Genomic DNA, 23,195 nt, shown 5'->3' on the forward strand with positions numbered 1-23,195 from the left:
ATTACTCAAGTGTTTCTTCAGTGACAGAGACCCTGAAGTGCTCTGAATGATAGTCATGGCTTCTGCCCTTGACAGCAGATATTAAAAACTTAAGGTTTTAAAATAGAGCAATTTACGCTAGGCGGTGGTGGTGCATGCCTTTCATCCCAGCACTTTGGTCTACAGAGCAAGTTCTAGAACAGTCAGGGCTACACATAGAAACACTGTCTCGAAAAAACAAAATAAATAAAATAGTACAGTTTATAACTAAAAAAAAAATTATGGCCATGTTCCACGATGTTACCAGGGCCAAATGAAGCACAAAGGGGCTCATGGAAAGTCCCCCTGTATATCCAAAGCACAGCAAAATGAGAAGCATGGAAAAAGACAGCTCCCCCTTCCCTTTTTTTTGGTTTTTTTTTTTTTTTTTTGAGACAGGATTTCTTTGTAGCTCTGGAGCCTATCCTGGAACTAGCTCTTGTAGACCAGGCTGACCTCGAACTCACAGAGCTCTGCCTGCCTCTGCCTCCTGAGTGCCGGGATTAAAAGTGTGCACCACCACCTACCCAGCTAAAAGAAGCTTTGAGAAGCAAGTGGAAGTTGGTTGTGTAAGTAAAGAAGGCCTGATCCAGAGTGGAAACAAAAGAATGGAGGAGGAAAGGACCAAGCTAGCTTCATGAGGAGACTGTGGAGTTGCAGGGCCTTGCACTTGGTCCGTTGCTTTGCTGCCATTGTCTTGAGAGTTCTCACATTTTTCAAAAAGAGTCCTTGAACTTTCATGTCTAGCTGACCCTACAGATTACGCAGTAGGTGTGGAGGAAAGCATGGTTGGGTTGATTAGTGGGCAGCCACTAATTGGTGTCCCTGCCCTAATCTCTGGAGCCTGTAAATGTGAGGTGGCAAAAGAATCTTTGAAGATGCGATGATTAAAGATTTTGAGATACAGAGATTGCCTGGATTGTCTGGGTGAGCACCACGCAATAGGTCTTTATCTGCAGGGGAACCAGAGAGAGAGGGTCAGAAAGCACATGGCAATGGAAGCAGGCTATGCCCACTGTGTTATGTGAAGTCCTGACTCTAGGATGCAAGTGGTTCTAAAATAAAGTTCTAGTGGAAAAAGCAAGGAAACATGGTTCTCTCTAGAATACTCCAAACAAATGCAGTACTGCGGGTTCATTTTGAACTTTTGGCTTCCAGAATGTAAGATAATACATTTGTTTGTTTTCAGCCACTAAATTTCTGGTCATTTGTTACATCAACAATGACAAATTGATACATGCTACCCAACGTGTTTCCTATAACCCAGGGATATTGACAAAGCTAGCGGTTACCATTTATCGAATACTTCCTATTTGCTAGGCACTACAGGAAGCCTATGTACATAACCTTACATAGTCTTAGGACAATATTTGAGGTGTAATTAAGACCACGAGACTGACACTCTGGTATTCCTTGGCTCCCGACTGCCAGGGTACCTTTCCATCTGAGCTGCAATGTTTGTAACTAGGTGATAATTTTAGAATAGCCCACGTCGCTTCTAGTTTTTCTGTGCCTTTATCCTGATTCTTCCTCTTCGCTGTGTGGGTTTGGTGTTCTCATGCTTTAAAGTGCGTTATAGATTTTCCGGTGCTAGTAGAGGAGTAAGGGAGACACCAGGCAATGGCATTCACTTCTGGGGCGTGTGACATGAAGGAGGTGCTGAAGCCACCTTGACAAGATGCCAGGTGGTTTTAGGTAACCGCAGAGGTGAGAAAGGAGGCAAAGAAAGCTCTTGGGACAGCAGGTTAAGGTCTTGCCTATTGAGAATGTCTTGACTCCAAAAGGACATGCGGTGACTAGGAACAACCGGCACAATACCGGAAGCCCTGCGGGCCCCCCCAGCCTCGTTTTCCAGAGCGACGAAACAGAGGCTTCCTAGCCACCGCCAACCCCTAAAACAGTACTCGCTCTCCCGCCCGCTCTTGGGTGTTTTGGAGCCCTCGTGGTCCCGCCTCATTGGCCGCCGCAGAGCCCCGCCTCAGGGAGGCAGAGCACCTCCCAGTCCGTAGTTCTCCATTTTCAAGGCCTTCCCGGTGCGTGTGAGTGGGTGGGTGGGGGCGGGGATGCCGGGACTACGACTCCCAGAAGGCTTTGCACAGAGGGCGTGATCACAACTGAGGACGCCGGGGGCGGGGCCTCCTGGGATGAAGCGGGGGCGCGCAGCGCTGGTACATCAGTCGCTGCTGCTGGGGACCGTAGAGCGTTTCCATCCTGAGGCCGGCGCGCAGACCTCGGGTCCTGGAGGCTCCCGGTTCCCGGGCACTGCCTCCAGCCGTCGTCATCGCGGCGGCCCACCGTTCCCCAGCTCCGAGCGGCCGAAGTCACCATGAGCCCGGGGTTCCGCCGGGCCGTCGCTGGGCAGGGGGCGGTGGCCGCCGTGCAATTGCTGGTCACCCTGAGCTTCCTCCCAAGTCTCGTCAAGACCCAGGTAAGCCGGAGAGGCGGGAGGCTGGGGACGGGCCGCGCCGGCGTCGCCGAGAGGCCGAGGGGGGAGGTACGAGTGGCCGGTCAGGGACTGAGAGAACCGCACCGGCTAGTGCGGGAAACATCTATAAAGCGCGGCTGGCGCGGGGACGCGACACGCGTGGCGGAGGCAGACGGAAGAGGAAGATGGTGACGGCCACTAAGCGCTGGCGGCTTTATCGTTGTGATGGTGACGGGGAGGAAAACCTCGGTGTCTTGAGCAAGATGGGGGGGTGGGGGGATGCAAACCTCTGACACCTTTCCTTCTGGAGATGACAGGGAGGCTCTTCATCCTCTTCCTGAGAGGGGGGCAGGTCCACTTCCTTGAACTTGTGTACTAGAGATTGCCAGGCTTTACCCGCCTTATTATTGCCCACCTGTCCTACGTAGGCAAAGTGGCATTGCCAGGTGAGCCCACTTAACGACACTGGAGAGTCTGGGCCCTGACTGTGGGCCCCTAGTAGAAAGGCTTGTTCCCTGGAGAGTTCGTTGGACTTTAGGGTTGCCTCGATGAAGCGGATATTACTGTAGCGTTCCCTATATGCTAGAAAGTCCAGGGTTAGCTGTTCTCAGTCTCTTGACTTGAAGAGAGGTAGGTTTGTTGCTTTTTTTAAAGTAAGATTTGAATAGGTTGCCAGATGCTGCTGTATCTTGTCTGCACCTGCTGCAAAGTGTTAGCTCAAAGAGCCAAAACTGAATCAAAACAAGTGTCTCAGATGGCCTGGTAATGAGGGGCATGTAGTTTGAAGCAATTAACGTTCATTGTTAAAATAATAATAATGGTAACTATGAGGGTAACCATGTAAACATGTTTTTCTAACTTTGTTCTTGGTGTTAAAATGCCGAGCACTAATTCCTAGAATGTTTGAATATTCTGTTTGTGTCCATATGAGTGTTCTTTAAATGAATAAGTTGATTTTAAAAAGAAGCAACAGCTGGGAACAGTGGTGCACACCTGTAACCCAGGAGGAAAAAAAAACAACCCAGAAGGATTGCCACAGGTTGGAGGCTAGCTTGGTCTTCATTCAAGTTCCATGCTAACCAGAACTGTGTAGAAAGACCCACTCTTAAAAAACTAAACTCTGAACCAACCAGAATAAAGGAAGGAAGGGAAAGAAACTCTTTGTTAAACATGGAGATTTTCTGACTCCATCTGGAACTGAGCAAGGAATAAGCATTTTAAACAAGCCTTGTGAGTGTCTCTAATACGGTTGGTTTTTTTCCCCCCCACTACATCTTAGCCTGGCTAAGATAATTCTATCACTATGATAGAATTCTGGATGTATTTACTAGACTTAGCAAAAATAAATTTCCCAGGCTGTCAGTAGCAAAATTATTTTCTAGTTGCTAGCTTGTCTGGTTTGAGTGGACCTTACATTTAAATGTTTTTTATAAAGTCTGAATTGTCATTTTCTTGCTTAATATGTCATATATTATTTTGTAATTATATACTTTATCACCAGTCTAGAAGCTTCACTTGATGTTTCTCCAGCTACCAATAATCATACTTGTTAGTGGCTTATAATGCACCTGTAATTCTATCTCCTTATATCCAAATGAATATATATATAGCTCAACAGTTAAATATTAGTGCATTTCAATGTATCACTGTGCTAAAAAGTTTACAAAAGTGTATGTATATTTTGTTTTCAGTGGTTTGGTATATAGTTTTTAATAACATTTAGTATATAGTTTTTAATAACATTTAACCTGCAGCATGCTTAATTATATATTACATTTTATTTGGTTAAGGCTGTGATGGTAAGTGAATTTCAGAGAGCTTAATTGACTTGTTAACGTGACATAAGCTGGGGCCCTATTGGACAGCCGCTTCTGCTCTACATAGTATTAATTGGCATACTTGCTTCAGAGTATAGAGACACAGCACCAGAAATCAGAAAGTGGAACTAATACTTTTTTTAAAAAAAACTTCTCATGCATTCCTAAACTTGGTAAAGGAAACAATAAAAAAAAGAAAAACCCATAAAGATAAAAGGAAGAAATTATAACTCTTGAAAAACACCTCTGTTCTCAAGAATCAAAGTCATTTAAGGAAATGAGTACTTTGCCTTCTATATTGAAAGCAGGAAAATATTCTTGACCATGTGAAAGGATGTTCATTTGTATATCTCATGCCCCATTTCTTATAATGAAATGCAAATATGATTCATGGCATGTTACATACGGTTTTCCTGTAAAAGGATATTTCAGTCAGATATATTTGAAATCCTTTAAAATGCCCATCTGCGGTGGCATGAAATCAAAGAACACACAGCTCCCCACCAAATGGAAGTCAGAAATGTGGGACTCATAGTGTCTAACTCCCATTACCCTTACGGTTTCTTTTAACCCCAAAGATCAAGCTTCTAGTCTCATGGCTTCACGGGAGGGGGGGAGGGGATTGGTAAGAAATAACAGCAGTGTCTTCCCTAAGCTGGGAGAAAGATAAGACCCCCCCCCCACACACACACACATACACAAATCCTGGACCCTAAGAGCTACATCCTTAGTGTAAGTGTGCCATGAGAAATGAGTCCCATTTTGAGTAAAGGGGAAAATAAAAGAACTTGCTAGGAGAAAGGGATGAAAACTCAGTTGAGAACCTGTGAGCAGCCCTCACAGGCCTTTTCAGGCAAAGGTTGTACCACTTGTGTGTGCTAGGATAAGCTTTGGTTAGAAGTTGAATGCACAGCAAGCCCAGGTTCATGTCCCCCAAGTTAACCAGAAAAAGCAAATATCTATTCCTCCTAGAAAAGTGTATTTTCAACTCAAGGACTTAAGATTTTTTTCAGAGATAGTGTTCAGTAGAATAAACAGCTAACTGTGCCAAAAAAAGTAATCACCAAAACCACAAGGCAAGAGGGCACTGTGAATCAGATACAGATAGCCCTGTGTTATGATGCTTGGATTAACAATGTTTTTTTAACTTTACAAACGTTAGAAAGCCATATCTGCTTGGTAGAAACTACTTCATATTTTGATTTTTTTTTCTGACTAGCTACGTACTTTCAGTGCTGGGCAGGGACAGAGTCACAGTCTCCATCAGCTATGCCAACACAAGGGCAAACGACTTGTACACCCCAAGTTGTGCCCTGTGTTTCTGTGCTATGATGCATGGCAGGTTGTGTTTCTTAACTGAGTTTCCATTTGATATTTTTGTTTTAGTGGGCTTATTAGGGAAGATTTCTCATAGGAAGTTGAGGAATATCTATAGTAGAAATACCAGAAACAGTAAATGACTTTAGGTTCTGAAATTTTTAGGTAAGTAACTTACTATCAGTTTTAATGTATTTAAATAAAAAACCACATAGAAATATGAAAAAACAGATCTAAAAGAATGACCAGAATATCAAAAATAATGAAATTGAAGTTTTCAAAGTAAAATTTAAGTCAAGTGTAGTGGCATGTACCTATAATCTCTCTCAAGAAGTAGGAAGTAGGCTCAGAGGTTAGTATAAGGTAGCTGGTTCCTTCTTAGCCTGAGCTTGCCTCGGACTCTGTCTCAAAAAAAAAAAGTAAAAATTGAAACTCAAAGGATGAATTAAGTATGCTGATTACACCCCAGCTGAAGAAATTTAAATTACAGAGTTTTTCAACTTAATCCTTCTTCATCTGCTCTTCTGCCCCGTTCAGCTTCATTCCTAACAAAGGAGAACTTGCTATAGAGTAATCCACTTACCTGGTCTTTGCCAGCCGTGTGACCTGTTGGTTACAAGCATGGATGAGTCAGGTGTGCTCTTCTATTGGGGCCATTTCTTCTTTCCCACTCAAGCGATTGGGTCCTGATGTAGGTGTGTCTTCTATCTATCTGATGATTTCATTGGTTAATTAATAAAGAAAACTTCCTTGGCCCATTTAATAGGCCAGCCCTTAAGTGGGTGGAGGTAGACAGAACAGGAAGAAGGAAGTGAGGGTAAATGGCTCAGGCAGATGCCTCAGGCATCGCCATGCCTCGCCTCTCTGGGGCAGATGCCATGCCTCTCCTCTCTGAGCCAGACGTGATGAAGCTCCGGCCCAAGATGGACGTATGCTAGAATCTTCCTGGTAAGGCACCACTTCGTGGTGCTACACAGATTATTAATATGGGTTAATTAAGATGTGAGTAAGAGGCTGGAACTAATGGGCCAGGCAGTGTTTAAATGAATATGTTTGTGTGTTATTTCGGGGCATAAGCTAGCCAGGTGGCCAGGAGCAGGGCGGTAGGAACACGGCCCGCTGCTCATCACTACAGAAGACTTCATTTTCTTCTTTTCCCCTAGTCCTTTTAATTTTTCCTTCCTCTAATAGGTGCTGCTTACTGTCATCCTATGATCTCGTGTTCTTGGAATTGAACTCTGGTCCTCATCAAGCACATTACTGATTGAGCTACCCCTTCCTCCTTTTTTAAAATTCTATAGCTAGAAAAATTCTCGAGTTGTTTCATTTTCTCCTGTTCTGCTCAGCCTAATTTATTCTTCCTGTTTTTTTCTATTTTTTGTTTTTTTGTTTTTCAGACAGGGTTTCTCTGTGGCTTTGGAGCCTGTCCTGGAACTAGCTCTTGTAGACCAGGCTGGTCTCGAACTCACAGAGATCCGCCTGCCTCTCTGCCTCCCGAGTGCTGGGATTAAAGGCGTGCACCACCATTGCCTGGCTATTCTTACTGTTTTATTTAGCTTATTCGTTATAGTCAAACTCCTCTGCTACTACCCTGAAACTGCTCTCTTGTCAAGGTTACCTTGTCTTTATTGCCAATACATTAGTTGTGAAACCTCAGGTTTTACCTATTAGCCAGAATTTTTTTTTTCAACAACTCACCTTAACTCTTTTAAGTACTTTATTTCTTTGCTAATGCTCCTGGGTGACTTTATCTGTAGTGGGCTGGGCCATCGTTAGAACACTCTGCCCTAGAGTTTTCAGGGTTTGTAACTTGTTTATCTTACCTAGATGCTTAGTTTTAAAAACCCATCTACACCTGAGTTTCAGGTTTATGTTTGAAGACAAGAAATCTTAGTTCTAGATCACCATATCCATTTTTTATTTGCTAGCATTTACATTTGCATGACAAGCATCTCAAACTTCGGAATCAGAAAGCAATGAATGTAGTACATTAGGACAAAAATCCACTACTCCCTCATACCTCTGTGTGGTTTCTTGATTGGTAAAATTTAAATCATAGATTAATATTAAGTATTCAGGAGGGCATGTCTCAACATTAGCTCCTGATCATTGGTGGTGAGATACTAACTTGATATAAAAACTTTGGAAGTCAGCCTGCTGTTCCCCTATAAAGCTGAATGTGTACTTAGAGCAATTTTACACCCAAGATTAACACCTTAAGAAACTCTTGCACATGTATCTGCACATGTATCCGAAGATATATGTCAAAGATATTTGGGTACCTTTGCTCTTTAGTCAAATTTATTATCAATATGGAATACATTTGTTTCCTGTATGCTGCTTTAACAAATCTCTACAATTTATTCACTAAAAACAATATAATTTTTTAATCTTATAATTTTGGGGGCCAAAAAATTAAAAATGAATTTTACAGTGATAAAATTATGACATCAACAAGGTAGCAGTCCTGGAGGGTGTGTAGCTGGGAAACTGTTTGTACTTCTGTCAAGCTTCTAAAGGCATCTTTATCTCTGGCTTGTGACTTCTTCCTGTATCTTCAATGTCAATACTGTATCCTCTTCTCATTTCTCCTGTCTCCTCCTGACTCTGCTAACTCTGTTGTTTCCCTTGAGTAATCCAATATAATCTTCATGCCTTAAGATCTTAATCACATCTTTAAATTTTCCTTTTTTAATTTTTTTGTCTGTGTGCGCACATGCGTGTACTTGTGCATGTAGAGATCAGAGAAGTTGGTTCTTTGTTTCCAGCTTTACATGGATTCCAGGAATCAAACTCAAGTAACCACGTTTTCCTGGCAAGCATCTTTAACCCACTGAGCTATCTTACCTGTCTCTGATCACATCTTTAAAGACTTTTGCTTTATAAAATAATATCCTCTTAAGATTAAGTTTGTGAACTGGGTAGCGGTAGCACACACCTTCGATCCCAACACTCAGAGGCAGAAGCAGGTGAATCTCTTGAGTTTGAGGCCAGCCTGGTCTACAGAGCAAGTTCCAGGGCAACCAGAGCTACACGGAGAAACCCTGTTTCAAAAAACAAAATAAAACAATAAAAGCAACAACAAAAAGATTATATTTGTGAACTAGAATCTTAGGAATCAGGACCTACATACCCTGGGCTGTCCTTCCTTCTACATGGAGCAAAATAGAATAGATAAGTCGTTGGTCTTCATACTATACAGCATTTACAACAGGAAAGGTGAATGAGCTAGCTACAAGTAAAACTCACTCTCATAGATAATGCCAAAGTAAAAATGTTAGCAAAAGCATCACCTTGCAGAAGAATTGAGAGGAAATGATAATAATATTATGAACATGGGAACTATTTATGGATGCATTACAAAGAAAATAGATCACAACAGTAAGCTTGATTTTAACTTCTTAGGTAGATGTAATTGAGAAGGAACTTCAAGGATGCAGGCAATATTCACATCTACATTTCAAAATTTTGGGTGACATTGGTTTTATCTGAGTAGCCTTTAAGGTTACAGATGTGAAGCCGGGCGGGCGGTGGCGCACGCCTTTAATCCCAGCACTTGGGAGGCAGAGGCAGGCGGATCTCTGAGTTCGAGGCCAGCCTGGTCTACAAGAGCTAGTTCCAGGACAGGCTCTAGAAACTACAGGGAAACCCTGTCTCGAAAACCAAAAAAAAAAAAAAAAAAAAAAAAAAGTTACAGATGTGTATTAACAGCAATTTATCAATTTATCCTTCTCACAATGAAAATGGCACATGTATGCATACATGCATATGGAGGCTAGAAATTGACATCAGGTGCCATCAATCTCTCTCTCTACCTTATTTTTTGAGACAGAGTCTTGATGAAGCTGAAGCTCATCAATTCAGTGAGACTGGCTGACCAGCAAGCCCCAGGGCTCCTCAGTCTCTGCCTCCCTAGTGCTGTCTCCCTAGCTTATTATGATATATTGGGGATCTGAATTTAGACGTTTATGCTTGTGTGGCAGGCAGGCATTTTGCTGACTGAGCTATCTTTCCAGCCCCTGAAAACATTTAAAGAAAATATGATGGTTTACAAGCCAAAAGTTTTCAGTTTCAAAAAACAAACAAAAAAATTACTAAGAAAGAATAGTTACTATATAAAGGTTTTTGTTTCTTTTGGGGGGCAGTCTTTGTGTAACCCTGGCTGTCCTGGAACTCACTTTGTGGACCAGGCTGGCCTCACACACAGAGATCCACCTGCCTTTTTCTCCCAGGTGCTGGGATAGACTCATATGCGACAATGGTGGTTTGAATAGGTATGACCCCCATAGACTCATATCTCTAAATGCTTGGCCCATAGGGAGTGGCACTGTTAGTAGATGTGGCCTTATTGGAGGAAGTGTGTCACTGTGAAGGCAGACTTTGAGGTCTCATATATGATTGAGCCACAACCAGTGTGACAATCTCTCCCCCTGCTGCTGCATGTAGATCTTTCAGCTCCTTCTCTAGCACCATGTCGGCCTTCCTTGATGATAATGGACTAACCCTCTGAAACTGTAAGCCAGCCTCAATCAAATGTTTTTCTTTATAAGAGTTGCCATAGTCATGGTGTCTCTTCACAGCAACAAAACCCTTACTAAGATAGCCACCAATACCTGCCTTAGAAAAAGTGTTTTAAAAAACAAATATGCACACACACACACACACACACACACACACACACACACACCCCTATACACCTGTCGCTTGAGAACCTAGAAGTTCAGTGAAATTTGGAGTTAGAGGATTCTAGGAAGTAGGGTGGTAAGTGCAGAATTTCCAGAGCCGAAATGCTGGACAGCCAGCCCTTGTTCTTTATGTAAAGGTAGCATTGCTGCCTCCATGTGGGAGGGAGTTGAAAGAGACGCTTCTACTTTGGGAAAAAAAAGAATTAGCTAGGTCTTCTACTTCCATTCACTGCTTGTGTGTCTCCTTCCATCCAAAGCCTTCATGAATGGAACTTTTTGTTTATGATTTCGAGACAGGGTTTCTCTGTTTAGCTTTGGCACCTGTTCTGGATCTCGCTCTGGAGACCAGGCTGGCACCGAACTCACAGAGATCCACCTGCCACTGCCTCCCGAGTACTGGGATTAAAGGTGTGTTGCCCCCCACTGCCTGGCTATGAATACAACTTTTAATAGGCAGAGTCCTGTTCTGGTTTTTACTTAAAACCTTGAACTGAGATGCAAGTTGTTGTGCAGTCGTAGGAAATAATACAGAGAAGTGCTACATTCCCTTTACCAAGTTATCACAAAGGTCTTGTAAAGATAGACTACAGAATTAGAAACAGGAAATTGTCATTGATAGAATGATTTGTATTTTCCGGACTCTGTGTACATTATTTATGTGTATGTATTCACATTTTTTATTACATTGCAGTTTCATGCATTCACCACCACAGTGAAAATGTGGATCAGGGTAATCACTTCGGTCATCTATGCTGTTTCTGTCTCCCCTCATCATTAATATTTCATGTGTGTTTGTGTGCGCACACTTGTGTGTGTGCATGAATGTATGAAATGTATGGGTGTAGATATAAACTTCAAGCATCTATTCTGTTCCTAACATCTTTGTGTGTGTGAGTGCTTGTGTGTATGCTCACATGTGTACATGTATGCAATGTGTGGGTGTAGACATTCACTTCAAGCATCTCTCCTGTTCTACCATCCTCGTGTGTGTGTGTGTGTGTGTGTGTGTGTGTGTATGTGTGCATGCATGCACAATCCACATGTAGGTATGGACACATGTGGACATCAGATGACAACTTTTGGGAACTGGTTCTTTTTTTCCACCATGGGATCCAGGAATTGAACTCAGGTCATCAGGCTTTAGGGAGGTTTTTACCTGCTGAGCCGTCCCACTGTCTGTTGCCTTTGTATTACCACACTGTCTTGTTCCCATTCCAGCTCTTATACCTACCCAGTCACTGAGCCCTGGAGACTAGCACACTTTCCACCATTCCTCATACTTTTCAGAACATTTTGTACATGGAACAATAAAATAACTTTGGGGAATGCTGTGTTTTACTTAGGAGGTTTCTTCTGGGATTAGTTCAAGCTGTACATATAGAGAGAATCATTTTTAATAAAATTGAAGAATGTCTTATGGAATTTTTTGGACTCAGAATTTACCTCTTATATACCTGTTTCTCTTTTTGGATTCATGGGTACTCTGAGTGGTGAGGAAGAGCAGACTTTAAAGCCTGATAGATTGGTAGTTAAGTTCCATGGGTATGTAAACAATTGTTGTAAACTTGTTAAACCGTAATTCCTTACAGTGAGGGTCATAATACCTTATTTGCAGGATAGTTTTAAAGAGTAAATGAGATGATGCCACCGTGCCTAGCACATAAACGGCAGCCAAAAAGAAGGATGCAGGTGGTCTCAGCAGTGGCATTACAGGCTGTGACTTCTAGGTTAGTCTGGAATCCAGTGGCTACTTGCATTTTTATTGGTGTTTGGGCAGAGGAAAGGCAGAGAAGTATCTTCCCGTTTTGAGCCCTGAAATGTTGGGTATTTCAAAGTAGATAATATGTAATTTTCTTGGTTTTTGTTGTTTTGTTTTTTATATTCAACTGTCATAGTTAAAAAGTGACTACTTTAATGTTATGAATCTTAAAAGTATTTTTTACAGTTATTTATTTCGTGTATTGTTGGGGGCTGAGTACACATGTGGCATGGCATGCATAACAGAAGTCAGAGGAGAGTTTCAATTGTCCGTTCCCACCTTCCACCATATGGTGGGAGATTGAATTTAGGTCGTCAGACTTGGCAGCAAGCTCTTTTACCCTCTAGGCCCTACAATTGGCCCTAATGTTATGAACCTTAATCAGTAAAACTGGTCAACTTGAATGAATAAATTTTTAGAATAATAGGTTTATTAAGGTATAAACATTAGTAATTTGTATATCTCGTAGTTGATACATGTGTACATTCTAGGTGACTGGAGTGCTGGATGATTGCTTGTGTGACATTGACAGCATTGACAACTTCAACACCTACAAAATCTTCCCCAAGTTAAAAAAGTTACAAGAACGAGACTATTTTCGTTATTACAAGGTAAGGTAGAAAATTTTAATTCTGTTAATCCAAAGATTTCTATGTAGTTGTCTGCAAATGTGACTTGTTTTATTATGTTTTTCAAAATAAATCTTTTAAAAATGAAACTTTATAAAAAGCATCATAGTGGAAAAATGGTTTTATTCCATACCAAGAGTCTTCACCCCTTCACTTTTCTTTCAGTTTTGGTTTTGAGATGGAAGACTCCTTTACAGATGCTTCAAATGCCCACATGGACTCTGTGGGCATAGGTTCTGTGATCTGGACCGAGCTATCCAGGCTTTGTTGTATGAATTTTTTACTCTTTTGGCTTTTTTGGGGGGCCCACCACCCAGCTCCCAAATAAATAAATAAATAAATAAATAAATAAATAAATAAATAAATAAATAACACACAGAGGCTTATTCTTCGTTATAAATGCCCAACCTTAGCTTGGCTTGTTTCTTGCCAGCTTTTCTTTTCTTTTTTTTTTTTTTGTTTGTTTGTTTGTTTTTCGAGACAGGGTTTCCCTGTAGTTTCTAGAGCCTGTCCTGGAACTAGCTCTTGTAGACCAGGCTGGCCTCGAACTCAAAGATCCGCCTGCCTCTGCCTCCCGAGTGCTGGGATTAAAGGCATGCGCCACCACCGCCCGGCTTTGCCAGCTTTTCTTAACTTAAATTAACTTTTTGCCTCTGGGCTTTTATATTTCTTAATTCTATATACTCTCTTTACTTCTTTCTCTGCTTGCTGCGTAGCTAGGTAGCTGGCTCCTGATGTCCTCCTCTCCTTGTTCTCTCTTGTTCTTCACTCTCAGCCTGCCAGCCCCGCCTGTCCTTGCTCCTACCTCACTACGGCTGGTCAGCTCTTTATTAGGACCTTCAGGCGTTTTAGACAAGCACAGTAACACAGGTTCACAGAGTTAAACAGATGCAGTGTAAACAAAAGTCACACGCCTGAAAATAATATTCCCCAACAAGGCTTCAGTGGGGCATCGTGTTTGTGTAAGGGGAGTGTTGTAAGCAGTGCAGAGTAACAGACTGTCACTGGCGTGATTTGTGGAGGCTGCAAACCAAGAGATGTTACAAGGAGAATACACCCTCATAGTATTTCTATAGAATCTGTTTTTAACCTAGTCTGAGTCTCTAGCCCTTCTGGAAATACCAGAAAAGCAAAAATAGTCTTCTAACTATGTCAGCAATCAGAACTCAAAGAAACAATCGTAGTTACACATTTTTAAGGAGAAAATATCAAGGGTGTAGTCTAGGGAATTAAAAAAAATATTAGTGTATATTCATTGTACAAAGCAGTAGGCTTCTTGATGGCCTTTTGGTTCAAGTACAGCACGTCCTTTGACCATATACACTCCCCTGTTCCTCCAGTCCCTCTCCTCTGTGTGCACGCACAGAATCTACTTGACAAATATATATTTCTGGCACTCGCTCTGTAGACCAGGCTGGTCTCGAACTCACAGAGATCTGCCTGCCTCTGCCTCCCAAATGCTAGGATTAAAGGCATGCACTACCACTGCCTAGCTACAACTATATTTTAAAGCTATGCTTGACTTTACTGTGGTCATCTTGTTCTTAGAATTTAGTTGGTATATAATTTTCATTTTAATTTGTTCTAAAATTTAAACATGGTTTCCTTTTAAATCTTGATTCTGAATAGATTATCTTAGCTCTTTAAATATTTTCGAGGATAAAAAATGTCATTTGGAAGTTGTAGGTTGTGTTCAAAAGATAAATTAGAAAATTACAGATTTGGAAACCCATTCCTTTGCCCGCAAATACCAAGAATATCCAGAAAGGAGTGAATGTTTCTCCTTTGTACAAACTGTGTTAGGAGTGTAGTTGGTGAATCTGTGCCTACACTGTGGCTGATCTTTAGGCATTTTTCATACAAATAAGACAGATGCTTTCTGAACATGAAATCCCTGACAGTATGTGTAGCTGTTTCCTTCATAATATTAGAAAAATCATATGAAATGGTTAGACATGCCGGTTTCATACGGTTCAGTCTGATAAGTAGAAACTGTGGGTGCTGTCAGTGACCGCCTTCATTTGGGTGTTACAGCCTCGCTCACACCTCCCTTTGGGGATCACATCTTCTAGTTTTGTATCCATACAAAGCCTGGCCCATTGAGGAATTGAGTATTTGGATGAATGGCTATCTCGTTTATTCTTCATATGAAAATTTTATTATCCACATTTTTAAATTGAAGAGATAATAGGCCCGAGTATCCTAAGTAGGGTACTTGTGTTGACTAAAAAACAGAAGTTTGAGAGAGAAAATAATTAAGTAGTTTACAGATTGAAAGAGAAACTGAAGCAGTGCACTGCAGGGAAGCTGAACGTGGAGCAGACTCTAGTGGCATTATCTTTAGGACACCACCAAAACTGTGGTGGTGATTCTAGGGTTCTGGCCCACTAGACATTCAGGCAAACACTGTCTCACTGAGCTGTACCATCAGCCCTTCACCAAACTTTCAGGCCACATTAGCTATTTTCCCATATTTTTTGTTCTTTATACAAGAGTCAAATTTCTGGAGGAGAAAATGATTGGTCTAGGTTGTCATGTGATACCTTTACCAAAAGAAGGAAGTATACTTTGGGTAACAGTGCCATTCAGAGACATGAGGAATGATTGTTTGTCAAGGGAATTAGAAGACTGCTACAGAAGAAGGGAAAATGAAAGTTAAGGAAGCAAAAATAACAGAGTTGATTTCAACACACGTGCAGACTTGGGATTCAGCCAACAAAGAGGTAGATGCAGCCGCTCACTTTTGCAGCTAGGCAATTGTCATATTGATGACTTTGTGACAGAGAGCCTCTAGTCTTAGTACTGTGGGTACAGCAGTGAATAGAAAGCTTTGTTCTGCTTGGAGAGACAATAAGTAAATAGATGGTAATGTCAGATGTGAGTGCTGTGGAGAAGCGGGGAGGGTAAGGGACATAGAGATAAGTAACCTTACTTTGATGAAATGGTCAGGAAAGGATGGTGTTTATGCTAATGTGATATTTGAGCAAAGACCTTCCTAATGTGAAAGTGTAAGTAGTGAGATCTGCAGAAAACATCCCAAGGAAATTGATGAATAGATGTAAGAGTTTTGACACAGGAGTAAGCGTAGTATATTTGAAGAATTAGACCCCAGAAGCAGGTGAATGAGGAGTAGGATTGGAGAGGTAGGTAGGTCAGCTTTAAAAACACGAGCATGTACACATGGCACATACACAAACACATGTACAAACACACAGAACCATACAGCAATATATTGGGGGTGGTTGCATTCTAAGTACTACTTTAGAGGGTCTAGTCAAGGCCTGCTGCTGTTGAGAGACCTGAGTAAGGTGGAGAAAAGCCCTCTGTAGGAGCAAAGCAGATAGAGAATGGGCACTATAGAGGCGCTGGGACTTGAGGAGCCCAGCATGTCAAGCAGAAATGTAGTGTAGTAGATGAGGGAAGGAGAGAGAGGCAGATGCCAGTGGTCACAGAGTAGGGCCTGTAGAGCTGCCGCAGGCTTGGATTTGCTCCAAGGGAAATGAAAATGCCCAGGAAAAGTTCTGAGCAGACGCTGGTAGGGTCTGCCTTGGTTTTGATATAACTGTTGCTGTGTGCAGAAGGTTGAAAACTATTGTGGTAGTTTAGTCAAGAGGCAACTGAAGGTGGTGGAGGTGGTAAAAGTAGTAACAAGTAAGAGAGGAAACAGAAAACGTTGATTTTTTTTTAGCTTGGGCAATAACATCTGCAAGTCCTGTTGGATTACCAGCTTCCTGTTGTATGAAGAATTTGGAAATCGGTATTTACCTTTTGACCTCTGTCCTTTTGGTCCATTCTTTATCCACTAAAAATGGTAGAATAGGTGGTTCTTCATTCTTAGCACCACAAAGCTCTCCACTGCTGTAGCCGAATACACATGCCCACCACCTTTCATCTTCCTAAAGTAGGACTGCTTCAGAGGCTCCATCCATCAGCAGCACTACTACAGAACTCTGGGTTCTCCTTTGAAACATGTACTACAGTGTGCAATTATTTGATTTCTCTTTTCTTCAGGATGTTATGATTCCTAGGGAGAGAAAGCTCTCTTTTGCCTTGAGCCTAACCTGGTGTCTGACAGATAGCCAGTGCTCAGTACACACCGTCTAAGGGGGTGTGGGAACCTCGATGCTAGGTGACTGCAGGTATTTGGGGAATGTTAAGGTCATTCTGAAATGCTCCCCAATGACAATGTGCTTCAGATGAGCAGTGAACACGAGCTGCTCCTCTGCTCCAGTGTCAGAACCCATAGTCATTTTGTTTTAAAAGTTAACATGCCACCCAGGTGCTTGCAAAGCTGCAGTCATTTAATATGTGAACTGTGTGTGCACCACAGGGTCAGGAAGCTCCTCTCTTCTCATCACTACCTTGTCACCATAGTGACGCTAGCAAACATTCTGTAATTATCATTCCCAATTGCTAATGTTGATTTGTTTTTCCTCGAAAGGTCAATCTGAAGCGACCATGTCCTTTCTGGGCAGAAGATGGCCACTGCTCAATAAAAGATTGTCATGTGGAGCCCTGTCCAGAGGTACAGTAATTAAGAGTGTAATAATGGAGGGGGGACTTCCTCTTGGGCTTTTAAAAAAAATCACAACCCCTGTATCCTTGTGTTTGGACTTATCAGCAGACTTCACAGGCTTTCAGCTCGTATGACTAGACTCCTTGAAAGATGAGTTGAGGGATTCTTGTGTCCAGTGGTGTTGGTGATGGGGTGTGAACATAAGTCTTGATTCTAAAGTGGGAGGGAGACCAGAGGATTATTCTAGCATTAGACCTGCAGTGGGCTTCATTGATCTTGTTTCATAGGCAAAAATAGAAGTTCAGGACCTTAAAATGGGGATTTCAGTGCATGGAGTGAGAAAGTCCAGCCTAGAGTAGAGCTTCATTGCTTTTTTTTAACCTTTAAAAATATGTTTACTACCATATAAATAAAGCATAAACATTATCTTTCCTACCAAGATGTTACATTTTAGGGGTATGAGGGGGTGGGGATTGTCTGACACACACACACACACACACACACACACACAGGAACCTACATTCTCACACATACTAGGCAGGTTCCACTGAGATACACCCCAAGTTCTGATACTTCAGTTTTGACATATAATTAACTTAAAATGATTCTCCTTCAATAGCAATTAGTTTTAAGCTATAATTTAAACCTTCACTTCTTTTCTTACCAAATCAGGCTAGTTTGTGGGCATTGAAAATAGTTTTTTAAAAGAGCCTCTGGGGGGGTTGGAGAGATGGCTCAGAGGTTAAGAGCACTGCCTGCTCTTCCAAAGGTCCTGAGTTCAATTCCCAGCAACCACGTGGTGGCTCACAGCCATCTGTAATAGGGTCTGGTGCCCTCTTCTGGCATGCAGGCATACACACAGACAGAATATTGTATATGTAATAAATAAATATTTAAAAAAATAAAATAAAAAAATAAAAGAGCCTCTGGACCACTATCATCCTAAATGGAAGATTCTTGCAAAATTATCTTTCTTTTCCAATAAGATAAGATATTCATGGAAAGTGATCTTAGACGTGCAGGAAAGATCCAAGAATGGTCCAAGTGTTCCATGGACGTGTCATCCAGATCCCCTGGATGTACATGTCCCTTGTTTGCTGTACTCCCTGAACCGTCTGAGCATGTTGCAGACTGGTCCTTTAAGTCTGAATGCTCTGAATACTGCTGTATTCCTTAGAAGCAAGACTTTTTTTGTATATAACATTAGCAAAATTAACTAAATCAGATATTAATCTTAATACCATTCTTAGGCCTCATTTTGATAGACATAAGTCACGTATCATTAGCTGACTACATGCTTGCGCTTTGTAGCTTGTCCACCCAGTCAGATTTAAGTATTGCATTTTGTTGTCCCGTGTCTTCAGTTTAATTTTCTCCGGGACAGGAGCGCTCCTCCTTAGCACAGTAGGTAGCACATCAGTCTCGTAATCTGAAGGTTTTGAGTTCTCTGCAACAGGAGCCAGGTTGTTTTGTTTGGTTTTGTTTTGTTTTCATTTGGTGTTAGTGCTGAGATCAGAACCCAAGGCCTGTACAGGCTAAACAAGCACCTTGCCACGGAGCTACACACCCAGGCCTGCATTATTTGGCTTTCTTTTTGTTTGAGTTAGGGTCTCATTATATAGCCCAAGTTGGCCTGGGAGTTGATATGTTCCTGCCTCAGCCTGTGTCATATAGCTAGACCTGACTAATTTGACTTTGAGACTCTGTATTTGTGTGTGTGTATCTGTCTGTCTGTCTGTATCTGTGTGTGCATTTGAATTTTTGGAGGTAGGTTCTTGCCCTAAAGCCTAGACTGGCCTTGAATTCATAGCAGTCTTTCTTCCTCAGTTTACTGAGTTTTGGGATCACAAGTATGGACCACAGTGCTGGCTGGCTCATAACATTTCTAAGTTGAGTGTTTAATTTGTAAGTTCAAATGATCAGGTACTTTCCATCTGTAGTGCATTATAACCTCTTCTGTGTTACATTTCTAATTAGAAATAAAGACTTTTTATTGAAAAACTCACAACAGAGGCTGGAGAGATGTTTCGGGGTTAAGAGCCTGTGCTGCTCTTGCAGGTCCTGGCTTTAGTTACCAGCACTCACATGGTAGCTCAGAGCTGTCCATAACCACAGGTCCAGGGGATCAGTGCCTGCCCTCTCTGGCTGCCACGGACAGACAGTAGGCATGCACATGGTGTTCATGCAGATACGCTGCAAAACACTCAAACACATAAAATATTATTTTTTAAATAGAGAAGTCAAACATAGGAAACAAAGTAGATCAGTTTCTCTTTGTTCCCCTTCTTTCCTTCAATTGCAGCTGCCCCTTCTGATTGTCTTCTAAGTAATGTTACTATTTTTCTTTTAAGAGTAAAATTCCAGTTGGAATTAAAGCTGGGCGTTCAAATAAGGTAAGTTACTTTTCTTCCTTGAAAATTTCTGGATACTGGGGGCAGTAGAGAGCCATGAATTTAGCTGAGAATGGAGCCACTTGGCCTCAGAATTCAAATTGTTAACTCTTGAGTCAAGTGCTGGGGCCATGCATGCCTAGCTTCTTTTGAAATTACATCCTGTTTGCAGAATCTCTAGATAGAAAAACTCTAAACTGTAACTGCAGCAAAAATACTAGTAGCTAATTTTGGTCTTCTGTTTCAGTTAGTGTCTCTGTTAGATTCAGATTACATTGTATAAAGAAAATTATTGCCAAGTATTTGGAAATGGTGTTAAGGTATTCTTTGTGCTTTTTAAAAATGAATTGTGGCTGGGTGGTGGTGACGCACGCCTTTAATCCCAGCACTTGGGAGGCAGAGGCAGGCGGATCTCTGAGTTCGAGGCCAACCTGGTCTACAAGAGCTAGTTCCAGGACAGGCTCTAGAAACTACAGGGAAACCCTGTCTCGAAAAGCAAAAAAAAAAAAAAAAAAAAAAAAAAAAAAAGAATTGTGATATTTTATTTGTGCTTTAACAAATAAAGTTTGCCTGAATATCAGAGTGCAGAGCTAGCCAAACTAGTTAGCCATAGAGGCCAGGCAGTGGTGGCACACACGTTCAATCCCAGCTCTCAGGAGACAGAGTCAGATGGATCTCTGTGAGTTCAAAGCTACCCTGGACTACGGGAGATTGAATCAGTCTAAAAGAGACATAGAGCCAAGTGATGGTGACTCACATCTTTAATCCCAGCACTAGGGAGGGGAGGTGGAGATGGGAAGTGATACGGCTGGGTGGAGAAAGGAATTGACTATAAGGCAGGAGGAGACAGGAGGTTTCATAGAGACAGCATTCAGTCTGAGGACTTGTAGAAGCAGGATACTCCATTCTGTCTGATGATTTTGTAGAGGTAAGAACTAGTGGTTGGCTGCCCTGCTTCTCTGATATTCAGCTTTCACCCCCTAATATCTGACTCTGGGTGTTTAGAATTGGTGCTACAGTGAGTAAGCTGTGTTCTTAGCTGGCAGTTAACTCTTATTTTCCACTACTGCACACACATGCACGATGAAGATCTTCCACTCTCTCTGCCTTCTTGTTTGCTGTCTCCTTGTTCTATCCATCTCTTCCATGCATTGTTGTTCACTTGCTCATCTTTACTTTGGCTGCAAAGCTATACTAAACAAAGCATATCAAGGTAGTCTAACCCACCCTCCCGTTCCTAACACCATTCTAATCCCATTTACTTCCTCCTCCCCAGAGCCATCCATTTCCTGAAATTATGTATGTGGCTCTACTTACTACATATGTATCTGTCTATAAGTAACACACTTTCAGAGCATGTGCCTGCAGTACAACACTATACAGATTATTTTATGGAAAGTTAAAATTTTTAGTAATGAATTTCTTCAAGTTGGAAATACTTTCCAGTTTACATTTTGGCTCATTGACTTTGCTCCTAAACCTCTTTCTGGATCTCGTGCGTTCACCCTCACAGCAGTGTGCTAATCGTTTGTGTGACTAACAGCAGCCTCCCTGCACGTGGACATTGCAGTCACTCTGGTTCTTTCCTGTTGTAGTGCAGCACTGGCACTTTTGCCCCGACCTCATTGTGAGCACATGGTAGTTTCCCAGTCCAGATTGGGGTGCTGGACAGTAAGGTCTGTGTGTCTCAGCACTTTAAGATGATACAAACGCTAAGATGATTATAATATAAAAAGTGTTTCCTTGGGATATGGTCTAAGTTGAAGACTCCGTTCTAAGGACTTATGTGTCTGTAAAACTCTAGATACATATTTATCTGGTTTCTTTCCCAGATGACATTATCACCAGCACACACATGCTAACTGTTGTGGTTTCTTCTGCCTTTGCTCACTTAATAGGTACAGATTCAGGCCTTGTAAAAATCCTCAGTAAGGATTTTCATGATAGAACAAGTCACCATTAATAGATTGTCTGCTAAAGAAGAGCTAATCACTTTCACTTAACTTTGTATGAATTTTCTTGTAGTATTCACAGGCGGCAAACAATACCAAAGAACTGGAAGACTGTGAGCAGGCCAACAAGCTGGGCGCCATCAATAGTACATTAAGGCAAGTTTGGTTGTACTTAGTTTGTTAATATCAGTGACTTTTTTTCCCAAGGCATGGTTTCCCTGTGTAGCTCTGGCTGTGTTGTAACTCACTTTGTAGAACAAACTGGCCTTGAATTTAGAGCTCTCTCTGCCTCTGCCTCTGCCTCCCAAGTGCTGGGATTAAAGGTGTGTATCACCACAGCCCAAGTCGTGATTTTAATATTTGGGAGTTCTATAAATATCGAAGCAACTTGAATTTAAAGAATTCAGAAAATAAGCTGAACTTCATTACTGCAGTTTTATGTCAGTTGTGGTGGTGACCTTGAGTGCTAACAGGGGCTAATAATCGTTTCAAAGTAGTTAGGAAGTATAAACAACTCATCGAAATTGATAGCTCTGTTTTTCACATGACTTTTTTATCATTCCTTCATTTACTACTGCTAGACTTTGTGGCATCATCTTCTGAAGAAATGGTCTCTATTTTTGTTCATTAGAATACAATGTTAACATTTCAGCTCCAAATATAATTTTTTTATTCCTCCTTCCCATAGTAATGAAAGCAAAGAAGCATTCATTGACTGGGCGAGGTACGACGACTCACAGGATCACTTTTGTGAACTTGATGGTAATAAGTTTCATCTTCGCTTTAACCTGAAGCCTTTTTGAGACATTTAAACTGTTGAAAATATGATCTAAATTAGTGTTTAACACTGGATTTCTCTCTGTGGAGACCTTGCCATTGATAGTGGCATTAACTGGTAGAGTTATGTTTGAGGCCCAGTGCTAAGTGCTATAGATATGTTATTTCTTTCTGGTCTTTATACCTTCCTTAGTAGATGGTATACTGTTCCATGGCTGAGAAACTTTAGCCTCAAAAAGCAAATAAATTGCCCAAGATCATATAATAGCAAGTGGCTGAGACATGATTCAGTCCTAGATCTGAGTCCCAAACCTGTATGAACATTCCAGCATGCCATATCCCATGGGCCTTCACATCAGATCACTTGGTTCTGTGAACAGGCCATAAAAATTTGGTGGAGGTCTCGATAAACCATAACGATTCCTGCAGTACTAGAGAGGACTCTGACCTGACTTCCTTGTAGCCCTCTCTTTCCAAGCATCCCTTAGAAGGGCACATGGGCAGAATCTGTCAAACTACTGCCTCTCTTAGCAAAAGAAAATTACAGTAACACAAATTGCCTGAGAATATTTCCACTGTGCTGTGCATTCAAGTCATTCATTTGGCCTCTCTTTTGTTTTTAGTGCAGTGTTAACTTGTGGGAAGTAGGAAAGAACATGAGGCTCAACCTACAGAAATGGAAATGGACAGCAGAAACTTCTAAGTCCTTTAGGGATCTAAGGTGGTCATACTCATACTGCTTTGTAATGACTGAAGAGGATTCCTAGACTGTCTTGGTTTTCCATTGCTGTGGTAAAAAAAAAAAAACTCTACAAAGGCAGCTTATACAAGATAACATTTTTAAAAAAGCACTTAATTGGACTTAACAGTTTCAGAGGGCTAGAGCCCATGGTGGTAGAGTGAAGGCATG

At 41.6% G+C, this 23,195-nt stretch overlaps 1 protein-coding gene across 1 annotated transcript in view; it reads left to right on the forward strand.

Annotated features, from left to right (window-relative positions):
• The first annotated feature begins 2,171 nt into the window (after window positions 1-2,171).
• Window positions 2,172-23,195, forward strand: part of Ero1b (endoplasmic reticulum oxidoreductase 1 beta) — a 42,854-nt gene continuing 21,830 nt past the window's right edge. Inside the window, exons 1-6 of the mRNA XM_038333781.1 lie at window positions 2,172-2,446; window positions 12,513-12,632; window positions 17,092-17,175; window positions 19,518-19,559; window positions 21,582-21,664; window positions 22,197-22,270. Of these exons, the coding sequence (XP_038189709.1) occupies window positions 2,345-2,446; window positions 12,513-12,632; window positions 17,092-17,175; window positions 19,518-19,559; window positions 21,582-21,664; window positions 22,197-22,270 (505 nt within the window). The 5' untranslated portion in view covers window positions 2,172-2,344. The remainder of the gene's footprint in view (window positions 2,447-12,512; window positions 12,633-17,091; window positions 17,176-19,517; window positions 19,560-21,581; window positions 21,665-22,196; window positions 22,271-23,195) is intronic.

The sequence above is a fragment of the Arvicola amphibius genome, chromosome 6 (assembly GCF_903992535.2).
Source record: "Arvicola amphibius chromosome 6, mArvAmp1.2, whole genome shotgun sequence".
NCBI classification, from domain to species: Eukaryota; Metazoa; Chordata; class Mammalia; order Rodentia; family Cricetidae; genus Arvicola; species Arvicola amphibius.